General features: G+C 38.2%; 1 protein-coding gene across 3 annotated transcripts in view; it reads left to right on the top strand.

Moving 5' to 3' along the window:
• Nucleotides 1-26,613, top strand: part of gramd4a (GRAM domain containing 4a) — a 60,238-nt gene that overhangs the window by 14,067 nt on the left and 19,558 nt on the right. For all 3 annotated transcript variants that reach the window (XM_056260390.1, XM_056260388.1, XM_056260389.1), the window contains one exon: nt 26,099-26,219. In XM_056260390.1, the coding sequence (XP_056116365.1) occupies nt 26,099-26,219 (121 nt within the window). The remainder of the gene's footprint in view (nt 1-26,098; nt 26,220-26,613) is intronic.

The raw sequence follows: 26,613 nt of genomic DNA, 5'->3' as shown, positions 1-26,613 counted from the left end.
TTCAGGGTTCACATTTGTCAATGTGACAATGAATTTTGACTAAATGTGATTGTAAATGTTAAAATATTGATTATATAAACTCTAAATATGAATTATAGAACAATAATAGTCAGCATTATGAAAAAATGACTATTTTAAACAGCAGGGGGCAGTAGAATACCACTTATTGGCTTAATATGCCATTATGGTCATATAATTTCCCCCTTTTTAACTGTAATAGAGGCAAATTTTGTCCGATCTGTCTGAAAATTGTCATGCTTGTTTAGAGTGATAGGTCTCATGTTCTGAGTTGTTTTTAATAAGATCTGAGCATTCATTGAAGAGATATAGGCTTTCGGGCACACTCGGTCAAGGCTACTGTGACGAAGCGGATGCTGAGGCAGACTCCATATGCAGATGTTTATTTGAATCCATAGAAAACAGATCAGAATCGGTAGGCAGATAGCATAAACTTGAAACAGGCTGAGGTAACTTTGTGTGTTTCAGCACTTTGCACACCACTATGGTCCGATCTCCACGAAACTCTGCATGCTTCTTCACCATGTTAGGACACATGTGCTCATCAATTTTTGTGAAGTTCTGAGTTTTTATTTATGATTTATAGGCTTTTGAGTGTATTTTGACACGCCCCCTTTTCTAAATGACCCTGTTACAGTGAACCAAAGGGCAAAGTTCAATTTTTTTTGATAATTATTGATCTAGAGAGTCCATAGAATTGTCCTAGACTGGTCTGGTTCCGATCAGGGAAAAAACCAGGGACTAGTTCGCAAAAATAGGTTTTGGACAAAATTGGCCATAACAATTTTTTTTTTTTGCTCAAATCGAGAATCCGAGATATACATCTTGTCCGTCTTGAGCCAAGGAACACAGCGGTGCAAAAAGCTTGATTCCAAGTCAAACGGTCTAGGAGTTATGAGCAATTTAGTACTTTTGGTTGCTGTAGCGCCACCTATGGGCCAATCGGGGTCATACTCTGATAGGTTCTCCCCAAACTGAGGCCCTAGCACCTGGCCAGGTTTCAAGTCTCTAGGCCTTACGGTTTGGGCTGCACGATGCGTTTTAGTTTTTTTTTTTTTTTTCAAATAGCAATTACAATAGGTTTTCAGCACTTCGTGCTTGAACACCTAATCAGCACAATTACAATAGGTTTTCAGCACTTCGTGCTTGAACACCTAATAAAAAGCTGCAAGCAGCATTTAGCGGTGTTCAAGCAGTTAAGGCCTTAAAGGCCGTTAAGCACAAAAGCATCAAAAGACATTAAGTTTTATGTAGCAAGCATTTAACCATTGACATCATAGATGGAATAGACCATGTTTTAGCATGATTTACCATGATATACCAAATTTAGTGTGATTTTTCATGATCTACCATGTTCCAGTATGATTTACCATGAATCTAGCATGATTTAACATAGTTTACCATGATTTCCCATGTTATAGGATGATTTACCATGATATACCACATTCTAGAATGATTTACCAGGATTGTAGCATGATTTACCATGATTCATCACATTGCTAGCATGATTTGCCATGATACACCATGTAATAGTATTTTTTACTATGATTTACCATGTTTCTATCGTGATTTACCATGATTTACCACATTGCTGCATTGATGTGAAGTGCCAATAAAAATGAAGTGATAAACTCTGACAAAAAATTATTGTGTTATAATAGTTAACATGGAAAAACTGGTTTGCTTTAGTGCTTTGATTTACTGTTGAAAATCAAGTGTGTCAAAATGAGAGTGAGCCAATAAGTGGTCTTCTACTGCCCTCTGCTGGCCATTCTACTTATTAATAAAGTGTTTTCACAGGTGCTTTTGCACTCATATGTAGACATTTGCTCACACACACACACACACACACACACACACACACACACACACACACACACACACACACACACACACACACACACACACACACACACACACACACACACACACACACACACAGTCATTATGAAAATATATTTTAATGGTCTATAAGCATTTAATGTCTTTGCAAGCTATTAATCAGATTATTCAGAATTTATTCAGAAACATGGGACTACACACACACACACACATTCTATTGTAGATTAAACTGTCTCATTCAGGGTTCACATTTGTCAATGTGACAATGAATTTTGACTAAATGTGATTGTAAATGTTAAAATAGTATGTTAATTCTAAAAATGAATTATAGAACAATGATAGTCAGCATTATGACAAAATTACTATTTTAAACAGCAGGGGGCAGTAAAACACCACTTATTGGCTTAATATGCCACTATATTCATATCATTTTCACCTTTTTAACTGTTATAGAGGCAAATTTTGTCCGATCTGTCTAAAATTTGTCAAGCTTGTTTAGAGTGATATGTCCTGACCTTTTTTTAAGAAGATCTGAGCATTCATTGAAGAGATATAGGTTTTTGGGGACATTTGGTCAAGGCTACATATTGAAGTGACCCTATTATAGCCATCCAAATTAAGAAGTTATACCTTTTCTGATCATTATTGATCTAGAGAGTCCAGAGAATTGTACTGCACTGGTTTTAAACATTATGATATGAAAAGTATACGATCATAGATGGAAAAGACAATTTACAGCCAATACAGGCAATTTACCATAGGAAATATATGGTTTTAAAGCTTTTTAACAGTTATAGCGCCACCTATTGTCCGATCTCCATGAAACTTTGCATGCTTCCTCACCATGGTATGACACATATGCTCATCAATTTTTGTCAAGTTCTGAGTTTTCATTTATGATTTATAGGCTTTTGAGTGTATTTTGACACGCCCCTTTTCTAAATGACCCTGTTACAGTGAACCAAAGGGCAAAGTTCAACTTTTTTTTGATAATTATTGATCTAGAGAGTCCAGAGAATTGTCCTAGACTGGTCTGGTTTTGATCGGGCGAAAAACCAGGGACTAGTTCGCAAAAGTAGGTTTTTAACATATTTGTGAATATTTAATGAACGATTTGATTGACAGCAATGGTTCTAGAGGCAAAGTTGTTCATCATGAGGAGATCTATCAAATGATATGCATTTTGGGGGGATGTGTGCAACACCACGTGATTACAGAGCCGTAAAACTCGTTAGCGCCAACTAGTGGCCGATTTCTTTCAAAACTCTTACAGACCTCTTAGGCCATGAGTCGAACATGCCCATCGAGTTTCGTTCCAATTGGCCTCCGTTAACCTCGTCTCAAATTCATTGGTCAATGGCGGCCATGTTTTTTGAGATACGCCAATGTCCTCATAGATATACACGGGGCCTTGGACCAAGACACTGCATACCAATTTTCAAGTCAATCGGACTAACGGTCAGTCCTTTATATGTTTTATTCATGTTATAGCGCCACCTAGTGTTTAATCGTCGCGATTTTTTTACTGTGACCTTAGATTGAAGCTATGCACACGTGTACCAAGTTTGGTGAACCTACCTAATTTACTTCTGGAGTTATAGCCATTTTAGTAAAATAGGCTCCTCCCACAACGTTCTTTTTGCGCCCCCTAGCGACCGGAAATCGAAATTTCGACTTTTTTTCGATTATAATTTATATTCAGACTCCACAGAACATTTGTGCACTGGTTTGGTTCCGATCGGGCGAAAAATCAGGGACTAGTTTGCAAAAGTCGTTTTTTGACAAAATTCAAAATGGCGGAAAATCTATCATGACGGAAATGAAATCGGAGATATACGTTTTTTTCGTCCGGTGACCAGCTTTCCAGTGATATAAGACACTTGAGTCTACGACTTACGGTCTAGGAGTTATGATCAGTTACGCGCAATTGGTTGCTATAGCGCCACCTATGGGCCAATTGGGCTCATAATTTGATAACCTCTCCTCGATTTTTGTACTACCATCTGACAAAGTTTCAAGTCTCTAGCTCTTACGGTTTGGTCTGCACAATGCGTTTTACGGCAGAAGAATAATAATAATAATAATAATAAAAATCCTTACAATTACAATAGGTTTTCAGCACTTCGTGCTTGAACACCTAAATATAATACTAAAAAATGCTATTGTCATTTAAAACCATTTGTATAGCCGTCATGTTAGAGCGGGAAAATAGCCAACCAACGCATTTGTAGACTGGGATTTTTCCGCTGATGACATGAGGGGGTTTCGCACCGGGTAGTTCTAGGAACTAGCCTCCAGGGTGTTTCCCTGAGAACTAATGGTTCCCATAGGAACGTTTTCCTGGTTGCGTTTGCACCGCCAGTAGGAACTCTGAAGTGACGTAAGCCGCGCTTGTTGTTGTGACTTTTATTTTGACGGCGCTGACATAATCAGTGTTCATTAGTTTACGATCTGTCTAACAGTCCTGTCTAATACATTATTAGATAGAACTGTTATACATAGAAAGTAGACAGTATATGACAAGCTATTAGCGTATGCCGTGTGGTTGATGTCCAGAGTTGCTAGCTGAGCAGAAATACATAATCATGTTTGGATTGGCCCCCTCAAAGTTGCGTTGGATTTTCTCCTCAGCGTAAAGGTTAAGAGGCTCATCTATCACTGTTTTCCATGTTTGTAGAGTTAGTTTCTGGAGTAAATATATAGGCTATAATCTGTGTGTTCACACAACTTTTTTAAAAATGGCGGGTGCTGGTGTTTCGTGTGCGTTCAGGCCAATCAGCGTACACTAACGTCACGGATAGTTCCTATAGTGCTGGTTTAGACCCGACTCTGAAGTAGGAGCTAAAATAGTTCCTCCAAAAGGAGTTTCTAGAACTAAAATTGTTCCTAGTTCCAAAATCCAAAATTGGGTGGCAGTCACAGAGCCGGTCACAATTAACAAAGCTTATTGGCGATTTAAAAAGTTGTCATCCAACGTGATAGCAAATAGGCTTTAATTTAAATTAATATTAAACATAGTATAAAAATCACAAAATCACATCTGCAAAATCACTTCTACTGTCCTGCAACCGAGCAATAACATGGTGGTCACCCTAGCCAGAGGCTAGCAATGTCCCAAAGCCAACATTTTGGTTTCGATCCATCATTAACATGCACTAATGTGAGTGAGCACTATAGAATATTTTCACTCAAAGTTTCATTTTAATTTGTATGATTTATAAAGCCTTAACTGTGTGGTCATTAGTTTTATTAAACAATACTTCTGACCAGGGTCTTTTGGCAAAAATGTCACAGAAAGTGACAAAAATACATAAAATTGAACACTGAATTTGTCAATTGGGCTACTTTTACATTGTTGCCAGAGGGTTTTACCCCCCAGAACGATTTTATCGTTTATTGTTGTTTATTGTAGCGACTTGAACAGATAATTTGTTTCCTCTGTATCTTGACAGTGGGATTGTGTTTATGTGTTTGCCTGGTTTAATGAGAAGGACACAGTTTTTGGTCAGTTTACCACATGGCTTAAGTCTTGTTGTTACCTAATTGTGGACTGATTAGCTATTGATCACCCTGAGTGTGTGGATGTGTGTGAGAGAGGAAGCTTTTTGGTACTTTTGTGTGAATGTTGTTGGTCAAAGTTTGCTATCTTTTTATGTAACAGAGTGTCCGCACTTTGATAGTAAAACGAAAACACCTACATAATGTGGACAAAATGTTCCCTCTGCAGTTCCCATGAGAAACACTGCTTTGTTAATGGACTACTGTAAATAGTGTTTTTATTAATGAGATATTTCAGCTAAAAATTAAGATTGTCATGTTGCTCTAAACATGTTTGAATTTCTTCTGTTGAATTCAGGAGAAAAACCTGAAGACTGTTAAAAAGAACTAGAGAGAAAAAAGATGTAAAATCAGCATAAAATATCATAAAAGTCACCCATACAACATGTGCGAAACAAACTGAAATTTGACTTGCTATACTGATAATCCTCTCATCTAACTGCTACAAAATTATCTTTGAACCAAAATCAAATCTAGTCGATTCTGAGAACCAATTCTTTTTTATGTGAACAAATCATTCAGAACAGTTTTGTGAACTGGATCAACCAATTCACTAGCCTGACGTCGTCATACTCAGGTTCTAGTCAGAATGTGAGTCTGATACTGCTCCATTGGGCTGTGATTATAGGGCGTGTTTCAACCGAACCAGGAAAGAAAATGCCTCTGCACTCAATTGCAAAACGCGATGGCTGAATCTACACATCTAAATTCTCCAGCGGCAGCCATTCTTTGTTGTAAACTAATTCAACCCAAGCGTTATTTGGTGACGTGGATGATTATGTTACGGTTGATCATCTGTCCATTATCGTTTAAAGCCCACCCTGACAATTTGATTGGTCCGAACAGCTCTGGTTCGGGCATAGTTGCTTCACAACGGATCAAGTCCAGACTGAACTTCCCATCCTCAAATGTTGTGGGCGAGGCTAAGTTCGACTGGCATCCAGGCTACCAATTCACAGAAAAGATTGCTTGATTCATTCACAAACAGGACATTGCTTCTTTCATGAATGGCCAAAGAGAGCTTGACATTTTCAGTGAATAATAACTGTTGTGCATAACTTGTACGGATTATTTCATGGTACTTGTATTGTGCTTTTATGTCCATTTGAAGCTTGAAAGCATAAGTGGAACACATATACTGATAAAAGGTATACCTTGAATATCCTATAACCTGCTTTGGGTAAACAAACAAAGAAACAAAAAGTTCTATTAGCTTTCATGGAGTGTGTTATAAATCTGTCTGTGATACGGTTTGCAAAGTTGTAAAGTCGCAAGTGCAGGACAAATAAAGTTATTGTCTCCCAAAAGAATTCCTGACGACTCGTCTACTTTGACCCTCCCTCAAACGTTGTAGCTGGTTCATGTTGTGTACTTGTCGAGAAGACTGCTCTGCAAAAGCAAATTCACTTTGTAAACACTTCCAAAGGATGAGGATGTGAAGAGCTTGGTGGTTGCGATGGTGGTTTGGGTTGAATAACTATGTTTCGTCGTCATACTCGCGCTCAGATTGATACAGTGTGTACAATCACTGAGCTTTAGGAAGCCTCCGGAGCTGAAATTCAGTTATGGTAATGGGCGTTTCCTTTCCGACACCCTCTGTAAGCGGAAGACCAATCACAAAAGACTGGCCCATCTTGGCCAATCACAGCAGAGTACCTCGCGGAAAGGAGGGATTTAGAGAGACAGAGGCCACATCCACACAAAGCCAGAGCTTTCCCTATCCGATCTTTTTTTTTTCGTAAACACGGCGTCGTCTCAAGAAATATAGGCGTACACACGAAACCACTGAAACCGATTTAGTATACATGCCAGGCCAGAAGATTGCTCACCGTAGTAGCATAGGAGCAGAAGATTTTGCTTTAGTAAAGCAAATAGGCTCTGTAGCTTCTGCAGCACGACCACAAGCATATAGTCCGCCATTGTTGTTGCAACAAGTCAAGTCATCTTCATTTATATAGCACTTTTAACAATGGAGATTGTTTCAAAGCAGCTTTACAGAGATAAACATACAATTTACGGTAGCAGAGATTGTTTTGGCTTTATAGCGATTTTTGAATAATGTTATTTCCAGCTGAAGTTGGTTTTGATTGATTCACTTCCCGCAAAATTATCATTTGTTATTACATTAGGGGCCACTAAGACGACGGCGTTCTCTCTAAACAGACTTTAAACACGAACCTGTGACCTGATGGTGTTCACATGCGCATTCAAAATTGATTCTATAGTTAAATTCGTTTGAATATGTGCGCGCAGGTTTGTAATTTCCCAACAAACCATGCCTAAACAAACTACTTGTCTTGCCTATAAATTTGATAGAGAATTTTTTTTTATCACTTCGAGGTACGCGAACCGGATTTCAACAACGCTTTATCTGTAGAGTGGGAAAGGGATCCTCCATAGGGAGAGGATAGTTGACACTTTGAAATCTGCATTGTCATCGGGTCCAGACGAATCTCCTTCGTCAGATCTGGATACGGCCTGGATCCGGCAGGCTGCAGGAAAACCTCGGGATAAACAAAGACACTAAAGTTAGCGTAGATGCCATTCTTCTTATGATGTAACGAGTACATCTGGATTTAAGGGAAGTGTTCCCAGTTCCGGCTGACCTAATCTATGCAGCCTAACATTGAATTATCGAAGTCTATAATGTATTATGTGTATGCTAGGTCAAAGAGATGTGTTTTTAGTCTAGCTTTGAACTGACAGAGTGTGTCTGCTTCCCGGACAATGGTAGGAAGACTATTCCAAAGTTTTGGTGCTAAATAGGAAAAGGATCTACTGCCAGCAGTCGATTTTGATATTCTAGGGATTATCAACTGTCCGGAATTTTAAGATCGCAATAGACGTGAAGGACTATAATGTTTTAAAAGCTCACTCAAGTACTGCGGACCTAAGCCATTTAGTGCTTTGTAAGTAATCAACAATATTTTAAAATTTATACGAAGTTTAATTGGCAGCCAATGCAGTGTTGACAGAACCGGGCTAATATGGTCATATTTCCTGGTTCTGGTAAGAACTCGAGCTGCGGCGTTTTGAACTAGCTGTAGTTTATTTATTAAGCGTGCAGGGCAACCACCCAGTAGAGCATTACAATAATCTAGCATTGATGTCATGAACGCATGAACTAATTGTTCTGCATTTGTTAATGAGAGCATATGGCGTAATTTAGATATGTTTTTAAGATGGAAAAATGCGGTTTTACAGATACTAGACACGTGACTTTCAAATGAGAGATTGGTATCAAAGAGCACACCCAGGTTCCTAACCGACGACGCAGACTTAACAGAGCAGCCATCAAGTGTTAGACAGTTTTCTAGGTTATTACGTGTGGAAGTTTTTTGTCCAATAATTAGAATCTCTGTTTTTTCAGAATTTAGTAGTAGGAAATTACTAGTCATCCAATTTTTTTATATCGGCTATGCATTCCGTTAATTTTGTGAATTGGTAAGTTTCGTCGGGGCGTGAAGAAATATACAGCTGAGTATCATCGGCATAACAGTGAAAACTAATTCCATGTTCCCTAATGATATCTCCTAATGGTAGCATGTACAGAGTGAACAGCAGCGGTCCTAGTACTGAGCCTTGCGGTACGCCATACTGAACTTGTGATCGATAAGACATATCTTCATTTACTGCTACAAACTGATAACGGTCAGATAAGTAGGATTTAAACCATGCTAATGCAATTCCACTAATGCCAACATAATTTTCGAGTCTATTTAAAAGAAAGTTGTGGTCAATAGTATCAAATGCAGCACTAAGATCAAGTAACACTAATAGAGAGATACAACCACGATCGGATGATTAGAGCAAATCATTTGTGACTCTGATGAGAGCGGTCTCGGTACTATGGTACGGTCTGAATCCTGACTGAAAATCCTCGCAGATATCATTTCTTTCTAGAAAGGAACACAGTTGTGAGGATACTGCTTTTTCTAATATCTTTGATAGAAAAGGCAGATTCGAGATCGGCCTGTAATTGACTAATTTTGTATGATCAAGTTGCGGTTTTTTAACAAGCGGTTTTATCATAGCCAGCTTAAAGGTTTTTGGTACGTATCCTAGAGACAAAGACGAATTAATGATAGTAAGAAGAGGATCTATGACCTCTGGAAGCATCTCTTTCAGTAGTTTAATCGGTATAGGGTCTAACATACATGTTGTCGATTTAGATGATTTAACGAGTTTAGAAAATTCGTCCTCTCCTATGGCAACAAATGAATCAAATTTTTCCTCAGGGACACTACAATGCACTCCCTGATGCGATACTGTGGTAGACGGTTGCATAGTTATAATTTTGTCCCTGATATTATCAATCTTATAAGTAAAGAAGTTCATAAAGTCATCGCTGCTGTGTTGCTTGGACACTTCTGAGCTTGAAGCTTTCTTTTTCGTTAGTTTAGCTACTGTTTCAAATAAATACCTAGGATTATATTTATTTTCTTCTAATAGGGTTGAAAAATAAGCAGATCTAGCAACTTTTAAAGCCTCTCTGTAAGCAATCGAGCTCTCTTTCCATGAAATCCGAAATACCTCTAGTTTAGTTTTCTTCCAGTTGCGCTCCATTTTTCTGGCTGCTCTCTTAAGGGCCTGGGTGTGCTCGTTGTACCACGGTGTTGGACTATTTTCTTTAATCTTCTTTAAGCGCAATGGAGCAACTGCGTCTAAAGTGCTGGAAAAGAGAGAGTTAAAAGTTTTTGTTGCAATATCGAGTTCTTCTAAGCTATCTGGGATGCTGAGATGATGAAACTGATTAGGAAGATTATTGATAAAGCAATCTTTAGTGGCAGAAGTTATAGGTCTAACGTATTTATAACACGGAGTCGGCTTTGCAGCCTTGGCTAAATGTAATTTACATGAGACTAGATAATGATCTGAGATGTCATCGCTCTGCTGCAGAATTTCTGCAGCAACAACGTGTGACGTAGCGGTGTATGACTAATGCTGACACATGGTGTGATGACATCATCGTTTCACAAAATGTACGGATTGGCCGTACACACGAAAACGCAAGGGTGTCGGTTTCAGATGTATCCACTCTGGGACCCGGTTTAAAAAAAATAGCGGTTTCAGTGTCATTTGTGCGTTTAAGCCCCGTTCACACTACAAGTGACTTTGTCACTGCATGTTGCCAGTGGCTGGCGATGAGGTCGCTAGTGGGAGTTCCCACTACTGGTTGCCCTTTATGAATGACATCCAATGATGTGGAGAAGGATCATACGCGCTCCGCTCCTATTGGTTGTCGCTCCCGAAAGTCGCTCCTCATTTGCATAAAGTTAAACAGATCTCAACTTTGTCGCGTCGCCAGACACGCCCCATCCGGTCGCCAACGGTCGCTGTCGCGCGTGTCGCCGGATATCGCCAGCTCCCCATTGAAATGAATGGTATCGCGTCGCTTGGTCGCGTGTAGTGTGAACGGGGCTTTACAGCTAAACGTGTCTGCGCGTGGACAGGGCCTGAATCTTTTGACGAGTCGTTTGAGAATCATTAAAAAATGTGGTGATGTGCAAGGTATATTATGAGAAAATTAAAGTGTTTTTTGACCTTTGATGCCTGAGACCTCCAAAACAAAATTAGGAACCTTTAAAATAGCACAATGGGGCACTTTAAATGCAAATGTTTCTGTAAGGGTTAGGGGTATCGACAATATAATTAGCTCAGTATAAGAACAAAAGCAGTCAATAGACAGTCCGTACCCTAAAAGAAAAACAATTAAACTGTGTGTGTGTGTGTGTGAACACGTGTGTACATCGTGTCCATCACAGCTACAGTAAACATTGGACTGGCTCAGTGTCTCATTTGAGAATGCCATAGGAAAAAGCAACTGAAGGTCATTAGTGAATGACACAGTCACAATCTACTGTTATATAACCCGAAGCGTGCCACTGTCTGCACACACAGAATCCACTCATGAGAGGGAGTGAGACAGCACACACTAGAGGTAAGCTAGAAGAAAATGAATGGGGAGAGAGATATAAAATATGAAGTAGGAAAGGGATTACGGAGTGAAGCTGCTAGAGCGTCAGAACTGAGGATTTTTGCTCAGGAAACACAGTTATAGCCATATATGTGAGCTCTGATGTGCGAATATGCATATCATGCATACTGTATATGTGAAATTACAGTGCTAGAAATTACAATGCTATAGTCCTGCCTTTTAGTTAAAACAGCCAATCGCTGTTTTGATAGAGGAAGTGTTATGTAGATTTCAAAGAGCAAGTTTGTTTATTGAACACGCATGACATTAGCTGGACCAGATCAGTGTTTTTATTAAAGATTTATATGATATAATCAAAGTGTACATCTTCTATAAGTCTTTTGAAGAAGGTCTAAGACTTGCGGGACATGTCTAAAGCTTACATTTTTTCTTCTAACACGAGTTTGAATTGATTTGAACATGAATGAGATTTGTGAGCTGAATAAGAGCTGCAGAGTTCAAGATTTTCTGTGCATGACAACTTTTTTGACTTATTCCTCACACAAAGCTATCGCTTCTTGAATTATATTTGATTAGTCATATGGGCTGCCTTTGGGATGCTTTTTTTGTGCTTTTCTCTCATTCTGGTAGCTTGACGGTGTAAATCACCTTTTATTTTTTATTTTTTTGTATAAGATGAACTTTTATGTTTCATGGAGAAGAAAATCATGGTTTTCATTTCATCTTGTGCTTCTGTTTATTCAACGAAGCACATATATTTTACATTGATGCACTAGCAAACACCACTAGGAGTTGAACCTATATTCTTTTTGTTGATAGCGCCATGATCTACCAGTTAAACTACAGATTTTGTTGATGGGAGTGTGTGTGGAACAGACGCTGGGTTTTACCCTCTGCTGACATCAATTACCACATATGACCGAGTCTATTTTAAGCGTGTGTGTGTGTGTGTGTGTTTATCCCGTGTGTTCCCTTCTTAAGGCTCTGACCCATTTAACAATGCATTACCAGTCATCACAGAGCAGTTGTGCTGACATCACAGGCACTCCATGTTACATTCTTCTCTCCAGTATTGTTTTTTTCTCAAACTTAGAGATTTGGACTTCAGATTTGGTTCTCCTACACCCCCCGTTATGACAAGTGGGGCATAAATGACATACCAAAAATAAAAAGTCATTCTGAATAGTCACAAAACCAACATGTATTTAGAAAGCCAACACTTGAGAGTTTACAGTTCAAGACTCAGATTCACTCAGACTTTTATTAATATGAGATACGTTATCTTAAAACAAATATTAAATATATATTTTAAATGTATTAAAATATGGTGTGCCTGTAGTGTAGCAACTTAGAAACACAATGAAACTGAAGCCACAAATGTGGTCGTGCTTCACTTTAAATCTGTAAAACTATGATTTTTTTTTTTCTAAGACCATGTCAATGTGAGTTTTTAGAGAGGGCTGATAAGATGCTAATCAAATATTGTATTGCCCTGTAAACACCCACTTGCAGTCTATTGCCAATGTCTGGTGTGGTGAACTGCCCCATTCATGTTTCTATTGTTCTCACTAGACAAACCTTTCACACTTCTGACCTAATCTTCATTATTCTTTTGTTTGTATTCAGCCATTATTAGCCTTTATTCTGGCATTACATGGCTTGCCCATCTACCATCTATCTTGATCCCTATATATAATCCACCTATTATCTAAAGTCTAAAAAACAAAACAAAAAAAGCATATTCTTGGGACCTTATGTGAATTCTTTTAACAAACGTTCCTGGCACGACAGGTGCATTAGAGCTACAATTAGCATCAAGCTACATGACACAATTTTAAAGATTAATTTTACGCTTACTCAAAACTCACTTTGAACAACAATCGAGTGTTTGTTATAACTTACAATTGCGATCTAATGTGGATTTTAGTCATGTAATGTTGTTGAAATATGCTATGTATAGTCTTTTATAAGTAGCTAATCGCTACACTTGCTTAGCATTTATAATGTAAACATTCTTTATTGATATGAAATTACACCAAATCGCATGAAAATCACACACAACTCATATACTATACGTAATCGTGTGTTTATTAGCGTCTTGTTTCATGTGTAGAAATGTTTCTTTAGTTTTAGAAATGTTTTCCACGGAGCTCAGAACAAGCAAGTGTACAGGACACAATTAATTCTAATTAAGATGTTTAGTTTTAGAGCATTTCTCTAAAGACACTTTATCTTTGCAGCCGACACTGACTCAGAAATAGTTAATTTATTAATATATTGTTAAATTAAAATTGTTAAAATGTTCAGACAGCCTCCTTGCTGTTTTTTTTCCCTGACATCATTACTTTGGCCTGTGCATTGCTGCAAGCTTTATGTGTGCGCTTGAGTGCTTAATCTAAATTATAAATGCTGATTTTTATGGTTTATTATTTCTCTGTAGAACAAAGTTACACACAATATTATTTATCTACCATGAAACTAACGATTTTCCAATGCCACTCCCCAAGAATACAAGTAATTAAATTAATATCATAAACATCCGACTTGTCGACTAATGGCTTAAATGAGCGACTACTTGTTGACTAGAAAAATCTTTAGTCTGGGGCAGCCTTATTATTTAATATGTCGTACCATTTTGATTAGATTTTAAATCCTACATTCAATGTGGTGTCAGATTTTTAAACCCCATTGTATATTGAATGGTTTTATCATGTGATTTATAGACATGATTGAGTCATGGCAGCATACGTGTGTTTGTTGCAGTGTCACAGTTCTATGTCTGTTAGGGTTAAGTAATGAGATTAAGAGATGAGAAGTTCATTGCCTTCTCTCTGGCAGCACACACAAAACCCACACATGAAACTGCTGATTCAATCATATAAATCAGACATCTTTCAGTATATTGACTCCATTTAAGCAATGCATAGAAGCTCATTCTCTGGGACACAAAGAAAATTCAATCAAAATGTGTCTGAGATCTTTGAAAAATACCACTCACAATATTCATAGCATATGTGTGGGAGGGAGTGTTACATAACAGTTCCTCGTGAAGACACATCACAGCTGAGGATTCCTTTTCTTGCATTATTTAATCTCAATTGCGCTGCTTAACGCCAGAGTGCTCTGAAATTAGCTATTCTCTTTTACTGTTATTTATAACCCATGTTTTCTGTCTCCTATTTCCTTTTCCTCCCTACAGAAAAGCACAGTAGACATTAAGGTTTCCTGAAATAAATTTGAACAGGCCATAAACCACTTATTAATGTGCAATTTAAGGCCCTTTATTTACGGTATACAGTAGTATAAGATCAACCAAATATGAGTAAAGGTTACATTAAACGGTTAGCCTTATGATCAGTAAAACGAACAAAATGGAAGAAGAGACCAGAGTTTTTTGTAGGTTTTAAAATATAAAGTTTAGAATATGATATCAACCACTCAGAATCCCCTAACATAACAATTCACAAGCAACATTTCAGAACGCCTTTTTTACATTTCAGCGACCACATAGAAACACCTGGCAACAACCTAGCAAGCTTGTTTTATATGGGCAAGCACCTCTCACATTTCATTAATTTTAATGAATTCAGATTAATTTTCTCTTTACAAACTCCAAAGTGATAAAGAATCGTTGTCAGATTTGTCCCCTCACTGTGGCCTTGACTCATAATTAGTATGACAGTGGTGCCGCTGGCAGGAACTGTGACAGCCTGTAAAATATCAGCTGAAGAGCGGGACAGAATTAGGCCAGTGAGTGGGCCAACATTGATCCAGAGCTCTTTTACAGAGGATAAATAGACAAAAGAGAATGAAACAGCAGAAAGAGAAAACAAGGATGTTAAAAGAGAATAATACATGAAAATGACTTTCATTATACCTCTAAAAACTCAGTAGTCTTGGTAGTTTGCCCCCCGCAGATGCGCCCCATACATTGTAGTGATAAATGCCGGCAGAAGCCTGGTGGCTGAAATGGCTATTTATGGAAACAACATGCCAATGTCATTTCCCTTAGTACTCCTCTAAACTCTGAGAGACTGTCTTTTATGTACTACACCCACACCATCTCCTCCACTTTCTATTTCTTTCAGGCAGGTTACCATGCGACCGCGGCATTCACTTAGGGGTTTATTGTTGCTCTGAAAGCCTGGCGCTGACGCAGAGAGAGAAAGCTTATGTTTTCTCTCAGAGGAGCGAGAGGTTCACTGCTGTGAAAGGCAGCTAACATCACAGTACAACAATACGCCAACCATGTCTCAGCCCTGGGCTCTAAAAACCAAGAACAGTGTCTCAGAGATCTCACCATGAATAATTAAAGATTGGTGATGACAGCAGAATAGTCCATTCAGGCATTTGTTTGCTGGAATATTGTAGCTTTGACATGAGAAATTTTACTTTATTCTAATGTTCTCTTCAACCAAAATAATGGATATAGTAATATAGCAAAGTCTTTAATTGCCAGGCCCCCTAAGACCTAGAACAGTCCCAAACTCCCAAAAGACCAAGACTAATACCAGCCACCCAAAGGCCCAAAATAACACCAGACCCCTTAAGGCCCAGAGCCACTCTAATACCAAAGACTAAGACCAATTCCAGACAACCAAAGACTCAAAACCAAACAAAACTTCCTAAAGACTAGACTAATAACAGATTCCTTAAGACCCAAACCAATTCCAGATCCCTTAAGACTTAGACCAGTTACAGACTCCCAAAGACTCAAATCAATACCAGGCCCCAAAACCCCAGAACAATACTAGACCACCACCTAATGCCCTTACCAACACCAGTATACCACACATTCTAATACCCAGACTTAAGATTCAGACCAATAAGAGCCCACACTAATAACAGCCCCTCCCTCTAAGACTCAAATCCAAACACATAACAGACCGCCTAACACCGTGTCTGGACGCGAACGCGGCATTGCTGCGACATGACAAACGACAATAGAATCCATTTTACGTTGTCTACACTGGATGCCTCGCGACGCGATGGGAAACGACAAATCCCCGACAGTAAACGGATGCCTCGTTCTATTTATGATGCGATACTTCTCATAGGAAGGACAAATGGATTTGCAATGTTTGCTTTGTCACGTCCAGTGTAGACAGCTTCTAGCCGTTGCAGCGTGATGCCATGCGTCAACGGTACCCAGACTAATTCAAGACACCCTAAGAGCCAGACCAAGACCTGACCCCTAGAAAAGGAAAAGAAAAAGAAAAAGGAAAATTATTGCAAATTCTCTTTATGACTGAAGATGCCTGCTGACCTGTGGTTGAGGTAATTATCACCTTCTGGACAGCGGAAATAGACTGTGGTCTGAGATAAGTCATGACTCAGATCTGGACTAAAAAAAAAGTGAAAAATTGAGACTCGGACCATGACCAGTAATGAGTGTCAAACCAAGGCTATGTTTATGTGGTCTTCATAGGTCTCAAAACCAAGACCACAAGATTTGAGCCCCATTATAAAATAATGGATTACAAACAAAGCAATGGTCATCCTATGCTATCTGAGCACTTTTAATGATATCAAAGTAGAAAATGATGATTGGCATGGTGACTGATATGGTGTTCTGACTTTGATGTGCAGGAAGTAATCTTTTCCTGTGTACCCACAGACAGATGAGCTTCATCTCAGAAAGTTTCTTAGAAACCAATGGAATAACAGAGAATTTTGCCCTCTGTATTTGTCTTTAAAGATAGTATCTGCTTGCTCTTGCAAATACATATATGACATGCCCCTTGACATTTGAAATCAAAACAAAGGATAATGGTCCCCATTGGGATTATATAAAACAATGTCAAAGTTAAACTGATGGAATAGATCTTTTCAAAAATGTTTAGAGGAACTTTAACCCTCGTTCCTATCCTAATGGTGTAATTCTGTTAGAGTTATGAATAGGTGTCACAAGCAGTAGCTGATTTAAATAAAGATACACCAAATGCTTTGAGCATGCAAATTATGAATGGAAAAAATTCAAATGGAGCCTTTTTAAACTACAGTCTGGTCATTGGGAACACTGAACCACATGAAGTCATGGAATCGTCTGGACCAAACCATGTTGAGATGGGTAACATCACTGTATTGTCTTCGTCTTAGTCCATGGCTCACTGTTGTGGAAAAGACCTTACAGAATGTGACCAGTACGGGCCAATGGTTTTCTCTGATGAATAGAGCTTTTGTTTCACCTCAATCAGTAGGGAACAGTAGTTTTCCTCTAGGTGCTTAATTCACCGGCGGGGTTTATATCCAGTCCGCTAAGCTGCATGTTATGATTGTTGTTTTGAGGGTTGTAGTAAAGGACATACATAATCTATTGGATGCCAGCTTCTAGATTCTACATTTCCTGCCATTTGGACAAGTTCACAACAGGCAAACCTGACCACAGGTATTTGGTGCACCAAGAGGCAAAGATTAATTTTAAGGACATTTATTTTGTTTGTGGAGTGAAAAAATCACTGGGGCCTCGATGACTGAAGGCAACTATGCTTGAATATTAGAGCCACAGCGTGACTTCGATTGTTCATGAGTTCTTGATGCATCGGGCCAAGATGGAGGCCTATCTCTCAGATATGGATTTCTTCTGGGATGGAGTCACAGATGACCTCAAAGGCAACCTTAGCCTAAGTAAGTGGTCAACACTATTTTAGTCAAGCTCTTGATTCGATTATTCTTGTTGAAAGTGTTGATTTAAGGTAATAGTTCTCACAAAAATGAAAATTCTCTCATAATTGACCCTTGTGCCCAAGGAGAAATTCTGGTCGCTCTTTTCTTTGCAATTACAATGCATGGGAATTGAAGCTTTTAAGCTTAAACAAGGACTCAAAAGCATAATATAAGCATCACAAATGTCTTCTGAAGCCACATGTGAGAATAAGACTGAAATGTAATACGTGTTTCACTGGTAATCTTCCTTTCCAGTGAGCAGTTAACCAAGTCAGTCAGCTTATTTCAAGAACAGAATCTGTCAGATTTGTGAATGAATCATTCAGACCAGTTTGACTTTAGACTTGTTTTTCACACAAAAATATAGAAGACTTGGAATTTTGTGCACAAAGATTACTTTTTAGTATACATGTAATTCAATAATTGAAAATCAATTGTACTATATTTTAAAAAGAGCTGCAGTGCACATACTTGTTCCTTTTGTACTCTACAGAAGAAATAAGTCAAAGAAGTTTGGAATGGTGAGTAAGTTATGGCCGGATTCTCATTTTTGGGTGTTCTATTTCTTTAGGGTCTCAGATCTGTATTACTAATTATACATTCTTCAGTTACTTTTTAAAGGTGTGGTATTTACGATAATTGATATACTTGTCTAGTGGCATCCACACATAATGCACCGGCTGAGAGTTTGATGGAGTGTTGTGACAACTGTAAAACAGGTCATGCCCAAAACTATAGTACCATGATGCAATGCAGAGTGGCAGTATTACCAGGACATCAAACCAGGCCACTGGTCAATGCTAATTACACAATCAGAGAACAAACTGACAAGAATGTTTGTTCTCAGCTAACAGGGAGCTGTTTGTTAGCGGTGTTAGTATTTCTCCAGGCTATATGGTCATTCCTCTCAGCTGTGCTCTTAATAGGTTTACATGAATCGCTGCCATGCTTAGTAAGAGCACTTGTAAGCTTCCTAAGATCAGCAACCCACAAGTGACCACTTGCAACCTTTGCTTTAGGTTATGTTTGAGGTTGGTCAGCACACAGTTCTTCAACTTTAAGCCACTGATGTTGTCTATAAAATCGTAAATCTGATTTCAAAGAATCTTCATCTAGTTAGTCAAGTCAAGTCAAGTCTAGTCACCTTTATTTATATAGCGCTTTATACAATACAGATTGTTTCAAAGTAGCTTCACAGTAATAAACAGGAAAAATACAATGAGTGATGCAAACTTTATCAAAGTCAGTGTTAATTTTGAGAGCAAATTTTACTTTAGTTTTATTCAAAGTCTTTTGACTAAAATGCAATTTAGTTTTAGTAATTTTTTAGTCATCTGAATTGTTTTAGTTCTCTTTCTCGTGGTCACGCTTATTCCGGTCTATTTCTTATTCTTCTCTTTCTCCCAGACGTTTACATTTTTTAACGTTTTATGAGACATGCATCAAGCGCGTGCCAACTCTTGTCCCGCTGGGTAGATCAGCACATTACAATTAATCTACCACACACACAGGACATCAGTTCTGACTGGATCTCTTCTCAAATCGTCCCTCCCTAACATTATCGTTTAGGTTTTTTTATTCGTTGATGAAAATCTCAATAGATTTTGTCATTCAAAACTTGTTTTTATTCAGTTCTCGTCTCGTTTTCGTCTGTGAAAAAATGCTGTTAAGGAAAATTACGAAAATTATTCGTCAATGGAATTTACACAGCTCCGATGGCATGCCCTCGGTTGTTTATTACTTGCCTAACTATTATGAAATCATAAATTAGATTAGTTGCTGTCTTTACATGTTGGCATAACAGTCTCTTCCTTTCATAATAGTCATTATGAAGAGTGATTTGTTGGTCATGAAACCAAAGAACCTTGTGTTCTTTAGAAACTAAAATTACTGGGGGCCCTTTATTTGCATTTGTTTTGGGATTTTACAGATTTTATTAACTCAACCTTTGCAGTACAGTGTTGTTAATATAACATCTATTGCCCGCTATGTTTGGTTTGCACAGATAGCAGCAGAACTGCGATGTGGCAGTTGGCTGCTGGGGGGGGGGAAAGAATATCTAATGGAGTTTCCATAAAAGTTATCCATAAAAAAAGACAAGAAATTCAATTAAAGTGGCAAATAGAACTGAGAGTGGGCGCAATCCTGTATCGCCTATGTCAGGATCCGGCACTGCAATATAAATGGGTTGGCCTGAGATTTGTATAATTGGTGTTCTCAAAGTGGAGCTCTCAAATAAATCTGTGGTGTGACTGTGTTGTTCTAGCAACAATCATAATGTTCCAGTATGAAACCATTAGAAGAGATAGTCAACAAGGTTTTATTTAGGGAATTACGGATGAGGATGCATACACCTCTTAAGCCTTACACGGCTAGTCTGGTGTGAGTGTGTTTAACAGCTCTGAGAGCTCCTGAATCTTTTATATGTCCTGATAGGCGGAGATGAAATTAGCTTGTTTGTATGTGTGCTAATTTATCATGGTGTTCTAACTTGGATATTAAGGTATTGGCATAATAAAAATAATCCATGTGACCCAAATTTTATGAAGCGATGTGATTGCTTTGTGTGTGAAAACAAAAATGAAGTCTTTATTTACAAAATTTCTTCACTTCCACATAGCTCAATATGTGTGCCTGATCACATGCAAGCTGACCTTTTGTAGGCTGAAACCAAAAATCCTTTAGGTTTAAAAAAAATATTTATCATTTGTGTTCTGAAGATGAATGAAAATCTTTTGGATTTAGTACAATATGAGGTAAATATGAGTAAGGGCGGACTTTTCGTGTTAACTGACCCTTTAAAGGAGTAGTTCACCTAAGAATGGAAATTCTGTAAGTAATTACTCACCCTCATGTCGTTCCAAACACGTAAGACTTCCGTTCACCTTCAGAACACAAATTAAGTTTTCAATCAAATCTGAGAGCTTTCTGTCCCTCCATAGACCGCTACAAAACTACCACTTTGACGCTTCAAAAAGTACATGAAGTGTTCGTCAGACTAATCCATATAAATTTTTTCTGAAGAGACTTGATTGCTTTATATGATGAACAGATTTAATTTAGGCTTTTTATTAAACCGCTGCTCAATTCATACGGATACGTTTTATGATCTCTTTATGAACTTTTTAAAGTGTCAAAGTGGTAGTTCTGTCTATGGAGGGACAGAAAGCTCTCGGATTTCATAAAGAATATCTTCATTTGTGTTCCGAAGATGAACGGAAGTCCGACGGGTTTGGAACGACATGAGAATGTAATGACAGGATTTTCATTTTTGGGTGAAATAAATTAATTAGGTATTACCTTTATATCATTACATTACCATGGTGCAGCCACAGCCCTTTTTTATATAAGGACTGAATTGAGCACAAAATGATTTATATATTATATTCTTTCAAATTTCAACCTATACATAGTATAAAAATAGCATAGTTCAGTCTCCAGATTCTGTGACTAAAATGCAACGTATACTCATAACATACATCAGACATAATGACTCGTATCTCTATTTATCTGTCTTGTGTGTGTGGTCATTCTGAAATGGCTCTGTTGTGCAGGATGGAGGACTATCACAGTGGATCACTCCACTTCTGTTATTGGTGCCTTATGGCGTCTCCTGTCTGTCTGCGGGGTGCTGTGAATCTACTGGCATTGAGCGAGAGATCGTGAAGCACATTGTGAAGGGCTATTATTACTAAGAGAGAAAGAGAGTGTCGGGAGAGGAAGAAGGAATGAAAAAGAGGCAGAGACAGAGATGCATATATATATATTTCATGACCTTCCCAGCATTCTTACTTTGATAGGTTTCATATTGCTAATCATTTCTTTTACAAGAATCTATTGCTAATTCATACCCGTTTTCCAGGTGGCATCCTTCTACTTCTAGCAGATGGAATTGCTGTAATAGAAATATAGGCTAAATGTTTCATTCAATACTGTCAAGATTTGTTAAAATTAGGGTAATAGGGGGTTTTCAGAGAGGCTTGTAATAGCGAGCTAGCTTTGAAAGCAGTCTCCAAAGCCACGACCCTCCTCCAAAACACATGAACACAGCAGAGAGCAAACAAAAGCGTCACGAGAGACGGCGTTAAACTACCTCATGTCTCAAAAGCACATAACATTACAATAATATGGAACATTAACAACTTAAAGAGCACTGACCTGTACCACCTGACTGCTGCAGTTCATTTCAGCGTTGATAGTGTTGCCATTGAAAATGCATAAATTCGAGTCACGAACCAAGTATAACGTCCATCTCTTCCTCATTACAGTAGTTATGGCGTGAACGCAACATAAGCTCTTGTTTTGGTTCAGGAGGAACTGTAAAATGTGGCTGCTGTTTGTTTGCGGTGCTCTGTGACTGACGTCTGTCTAACTCTGCACAGCATAAAATGTGCTGAAATGCGCTGATGTCGGCATGAGCAGGTACGCGGAGGTATGAAAATACATACGTTGACAGGCAGGTAGGACATCTTTCCGAGGGCAGCGATTGGACGAACATTTTACACCTTCCACAGACGATTTATATACATATAAATATGTTTAGACCACTTAAATTCGTCTGCTCTCACTATTCCTTAAAGGGATAGTACACCCACAAATTTAAAATTGGTCATAATTTACTCACCCTTACGTTGTTCCAAATTCAATTCAATTCACATTTATTTGTATAGCGCTTTTCACAATACACATCATTTCAAAGCAGCTTTATAGAAAATGCATGAGTCCACATTACAATTTAGAGTGATCTGTTATCAGTGGTAACTGTCTAAGTTATGTATTTCAGAAATCACAGTTAGAGAAAAAGGTATTAATTTAAACAATGTAAAGATTGAATACAAAAACAATGAGCTCATTGAAGTAATGAATACTTGTTTGTTAACAAATGATTATGACATTTAGAAAAATGTAGCATTGGTGCATGTTGATTCAGTGTTTACGTCATCTGAAGTCTTGGCGGGAGTTGGCGCCGTCTCTTCACAGGTGTTGGGCATCTGAAATCTTCCAAACCAGTATGAATCTTTTTCTTTTGCTGAACACAAAAGATGATATTTTGAAGAATATGGGTAACCAAACAGTTGATGTACCCCATTGACTTCCATAGTATGAAGAATATTTTCTGCCTGAAGAGACTTCAGAGAGATTCTTCTCATGAAGATCAATGAAAATTAGAGATGAACTGATTGCTGTATAGCATCATAATAATCAGTCTGTTCTCTGTGTGGCCTGTCTCTAATGATGGAGACAGATCTAAAGATGTTGGTTGCAGATGATGAGACACACCACGGCTCAGTACATTGTGTGACTTGTCCATCAGCAATAGATTAAAAACACTTTGAGGAATCCTTTATTTACTTAAAAAAAATTTTTTGGCATGAACAAATTCATTTGTATTAATTAGATTGTCTCGCTATGGGTGTTATAGGAGGTTTTCAGAGTGTTTCGATGCTAGTGTTGCTAAGATGCTATGAATGGTTGTTGACGCACTGCTGTGCGGTTATTATGGTGTTATGAGTGGTTGCCAGGGCATTGCGGTTGCTAAGATGTTCTATGTGGATGTTACCAAGTTACAATGCACTTACTAAGGGTTTTAGAGTAGCTGTTAGCATCTTGCTATGCAGTTTGCTAAAGTGTTCTGAGTAGTTGTTAGTTTTATGCTTTTTAGTTGAAAACGGTGCGAAAACTATGTGTAAAATTGCTTATAAAATGAATAATATACCAGAAGAAACATTACTCACCAAGTTTATTACTAAGTTTGTTTAAACTTCTATTTCTACGCATGGGCAACAGCAACTAATGCATTGTGTGCTTACCTTAGCTAACACCAATAAAAAGGGTTGGATGCTAGGCCTATATTAGAATCGAGGAGGTCTCTGCGGAACAAAATTGGTGTTTCTAAATTTGTGGGTGTTTTCACACTGGTGGGTGTTTATATTAGAATCACTGGGCCTTTTATTTTAGTTAGAATCTATATTTAGGCAGTTCAGCCTTGTGAAAATCTAAATGCTGTGAATAGAAACATCGCTATAGATTAATTGACTGCCTGCTTAGCGATGTTCCTCTACTAGTGATGTTCATCTCTTCTGAAACCATCTGTCACACAGAAGCACTTCCACTAATGGTACTAGTGGTCAGGTACTAGAGTTTTACAGAGCGCTGATGGTCGCGCAGATCTTATTCTCTCCTTTATGGCTCTCTGTATGAGGGGAAGCTCATATTAGCACTTAAATATTTATAATGCTTAGCTGGGAACAAAGAAGACCATGTAGAGTACATAGCTGCAGGCTCACAGCGGTACATTAGACCAATGAGAAGACTGAAGAGTTACTGAGGAAAACACTTTCAAATTGTTCCCGATGTGAAGCTGAAACATCTTCGAGAATACAAAGGGGTTTATTTTCCAATAATGTCTGAATGAGTGCAAATGAACCTGCTTATTACAAAGCTACTTTACTAAGGACCATAGTAAATAAATGTTAATTCATTATGTATTTGAACTCTATCATCACATGAGAAAAAGAGAGGGTGAAGTGATACAAGAGATATCGAAGTATAGCATTTTGGTTTCCATGGTAAATGGGCATATATTGTAAGGGATTGTACAGCTAACAGGTATCGTAATGAAGTAATGAAGATGTTTTAATTATAGCATTTAAAATGACTATTATTAACTTATTTTTTCTTACTATATTAACTCTGTTTTTTTGGGGGGGTTTTTATGAATCCCCATGGAAAAGTATAATATGGTATTATGAATACATCATCACTGTTGCTGTCTGGGTCATTGGGCATTAGGTGGTGATATCCCAGACATCTGGTACATGTGGATTCAACACGTACCAGATGTGGGCCGGATCCTGGCTGACACTATGTTGCTGTCTGATATGATTACACTGAGTGATTACCATATTCATGTGCCAAATAAATAAAAATCACTAAAAATAAATAAATAAATTAGGGCTGTGAGTTAAACGCGTTATTCACGGCGTTAACGCAAACCCATTTTAACGGCGTTAATTTTTTTTATCGCGCGATTAACGGTCTTTTTGGCCTAGCAAACTTTGTAGTTTTTTTTTCACATTCTTTTGCAACAGGACGCGGCATGCAACAACATTCATTTCAATGGCTTGCGCGGCGCGAGGACGTTTTGTTGCTTCATCGACCAAAGCGCAAGCGGATCTAGCTAGACCGGAAACAAAACTACAGGCACGATGCCGCACACACTTGTTTGGGCTTGCGAGCCGGCTAAATAGTTGGTTAACGTTACGTTTTGAGTGGGTGACGAGTGCGAGACGCCGAAATGGATGCCAATAAGATTCTGAATGGAAAGTTTACTTTTAAAAAGTTGCCAAATGGTTCCATTGACAAGACCAAGGTGATCTGTGTGTTTTGTCGTTGTGAACTGAGCTATCATCATCGCAGCACGTCCAGTCTGAAAAACCACTTGATGATGGCCAAGCACACACACACACACACACAGCTGATGCGAATTCTTCGCCCCCTCGTCGATATCAGGACCTCGTCAGTATTTCTTTCACCCTTTTATTGATGGACAGTGTTACATTGTGGGAGAGATTATTTGCTCCAAGTGAGAATGTTAGTGTGAAATTAAACACAGTATTGTCAATGTTGTTTTCAATAAAAAAACATTTGCACAAAGCAAGCCGATCCACTTTTCCATGTTGACAAGAGCATTAAAATTAGAAAAAATAATGGGACAAAAAGAAATCAAGAGACATTTAGAAGAGATAAAAATGTGTGATTACTTGCGATTAATCGCGAGTTAACTATGACATTAATGCGATTAATCGTGAGTTAACTATGACATTAATGCAATTAATCGCGATTAAATATTTTAATCGTTTGACAGCACTAAAATAAATAAATCACTCAACTATCTACATGGTACATCTAGGTACTTATATATGTCAGAAAACATTTATACAGTATATGTGTATAAAACTTTCTGTTAACACTTACATATCCAGGTCTAGATCATAATATTTGTCTTCATACAAGAAGGTACATTGAAGTGTGTGGTAATTTGTATGCTCTTGTTTTTTTTTTGTTTTTTTTCAGAGGAGGAATTGCGGAAGCTCAGAGAAGAAACCAATGTGGAGACCCTTAAGCAGGAGCTGGAGAGAGAACGCAGCAGAAGACTTGACCTGGAACAGAAGATGAGCGATGTGCTGAAGACCAGGTGAAAAAAACCCCCACACAAACACAAATGAACTTGTTACATAAAATGAGTTGACATAAAGTTTCAAACAATGGATGAGGAGCACAGGAGCCTGAGGCCACATATGCTCTATGCAAGTACTAGGGATTGGGAATAGAAAACTGCTTCTTATTTGGAATTAGTTCTATAGTTTGTGTAAACCGTGTTCAATGACCCGGTCCTGTACTCTGTCTGACTTCCTCTCTGTGGGGTTCCCTCGCCACAACCTGAGCTATTAAAATAGCCACTACATCTCACCCCCCATAACCCTAAAGTGGGAAGTCAATGTCTATACGTAGAGAGTCAGGCATAACAATATGTCAGTACAGTGTGTTCTTTCCACTGATGTCATTTCAATATGTAATTGATTCAGATG

Source organism: Rhinichthys klamathensis, unplaced genomic scaffold (genome assembly GCF_029890125.1).
Source record: "Rhinichthys klamathensis goyatoka isolate OS25496 unplaced genomic scaffold, OSU_Roscu_1.1 h1tg000176l_1, whole genome shotgun sequence".
Lineage (NCBI taxonomy): Eukaryota > Metazoa > Chordata > Actinopteri > Cypriniformes > Leuciscidae > Rhinichthys > Rhinichthys klamathensis.
This window is presented reverse-complemented; position numbering and strand designations above follow the sequence as displayed.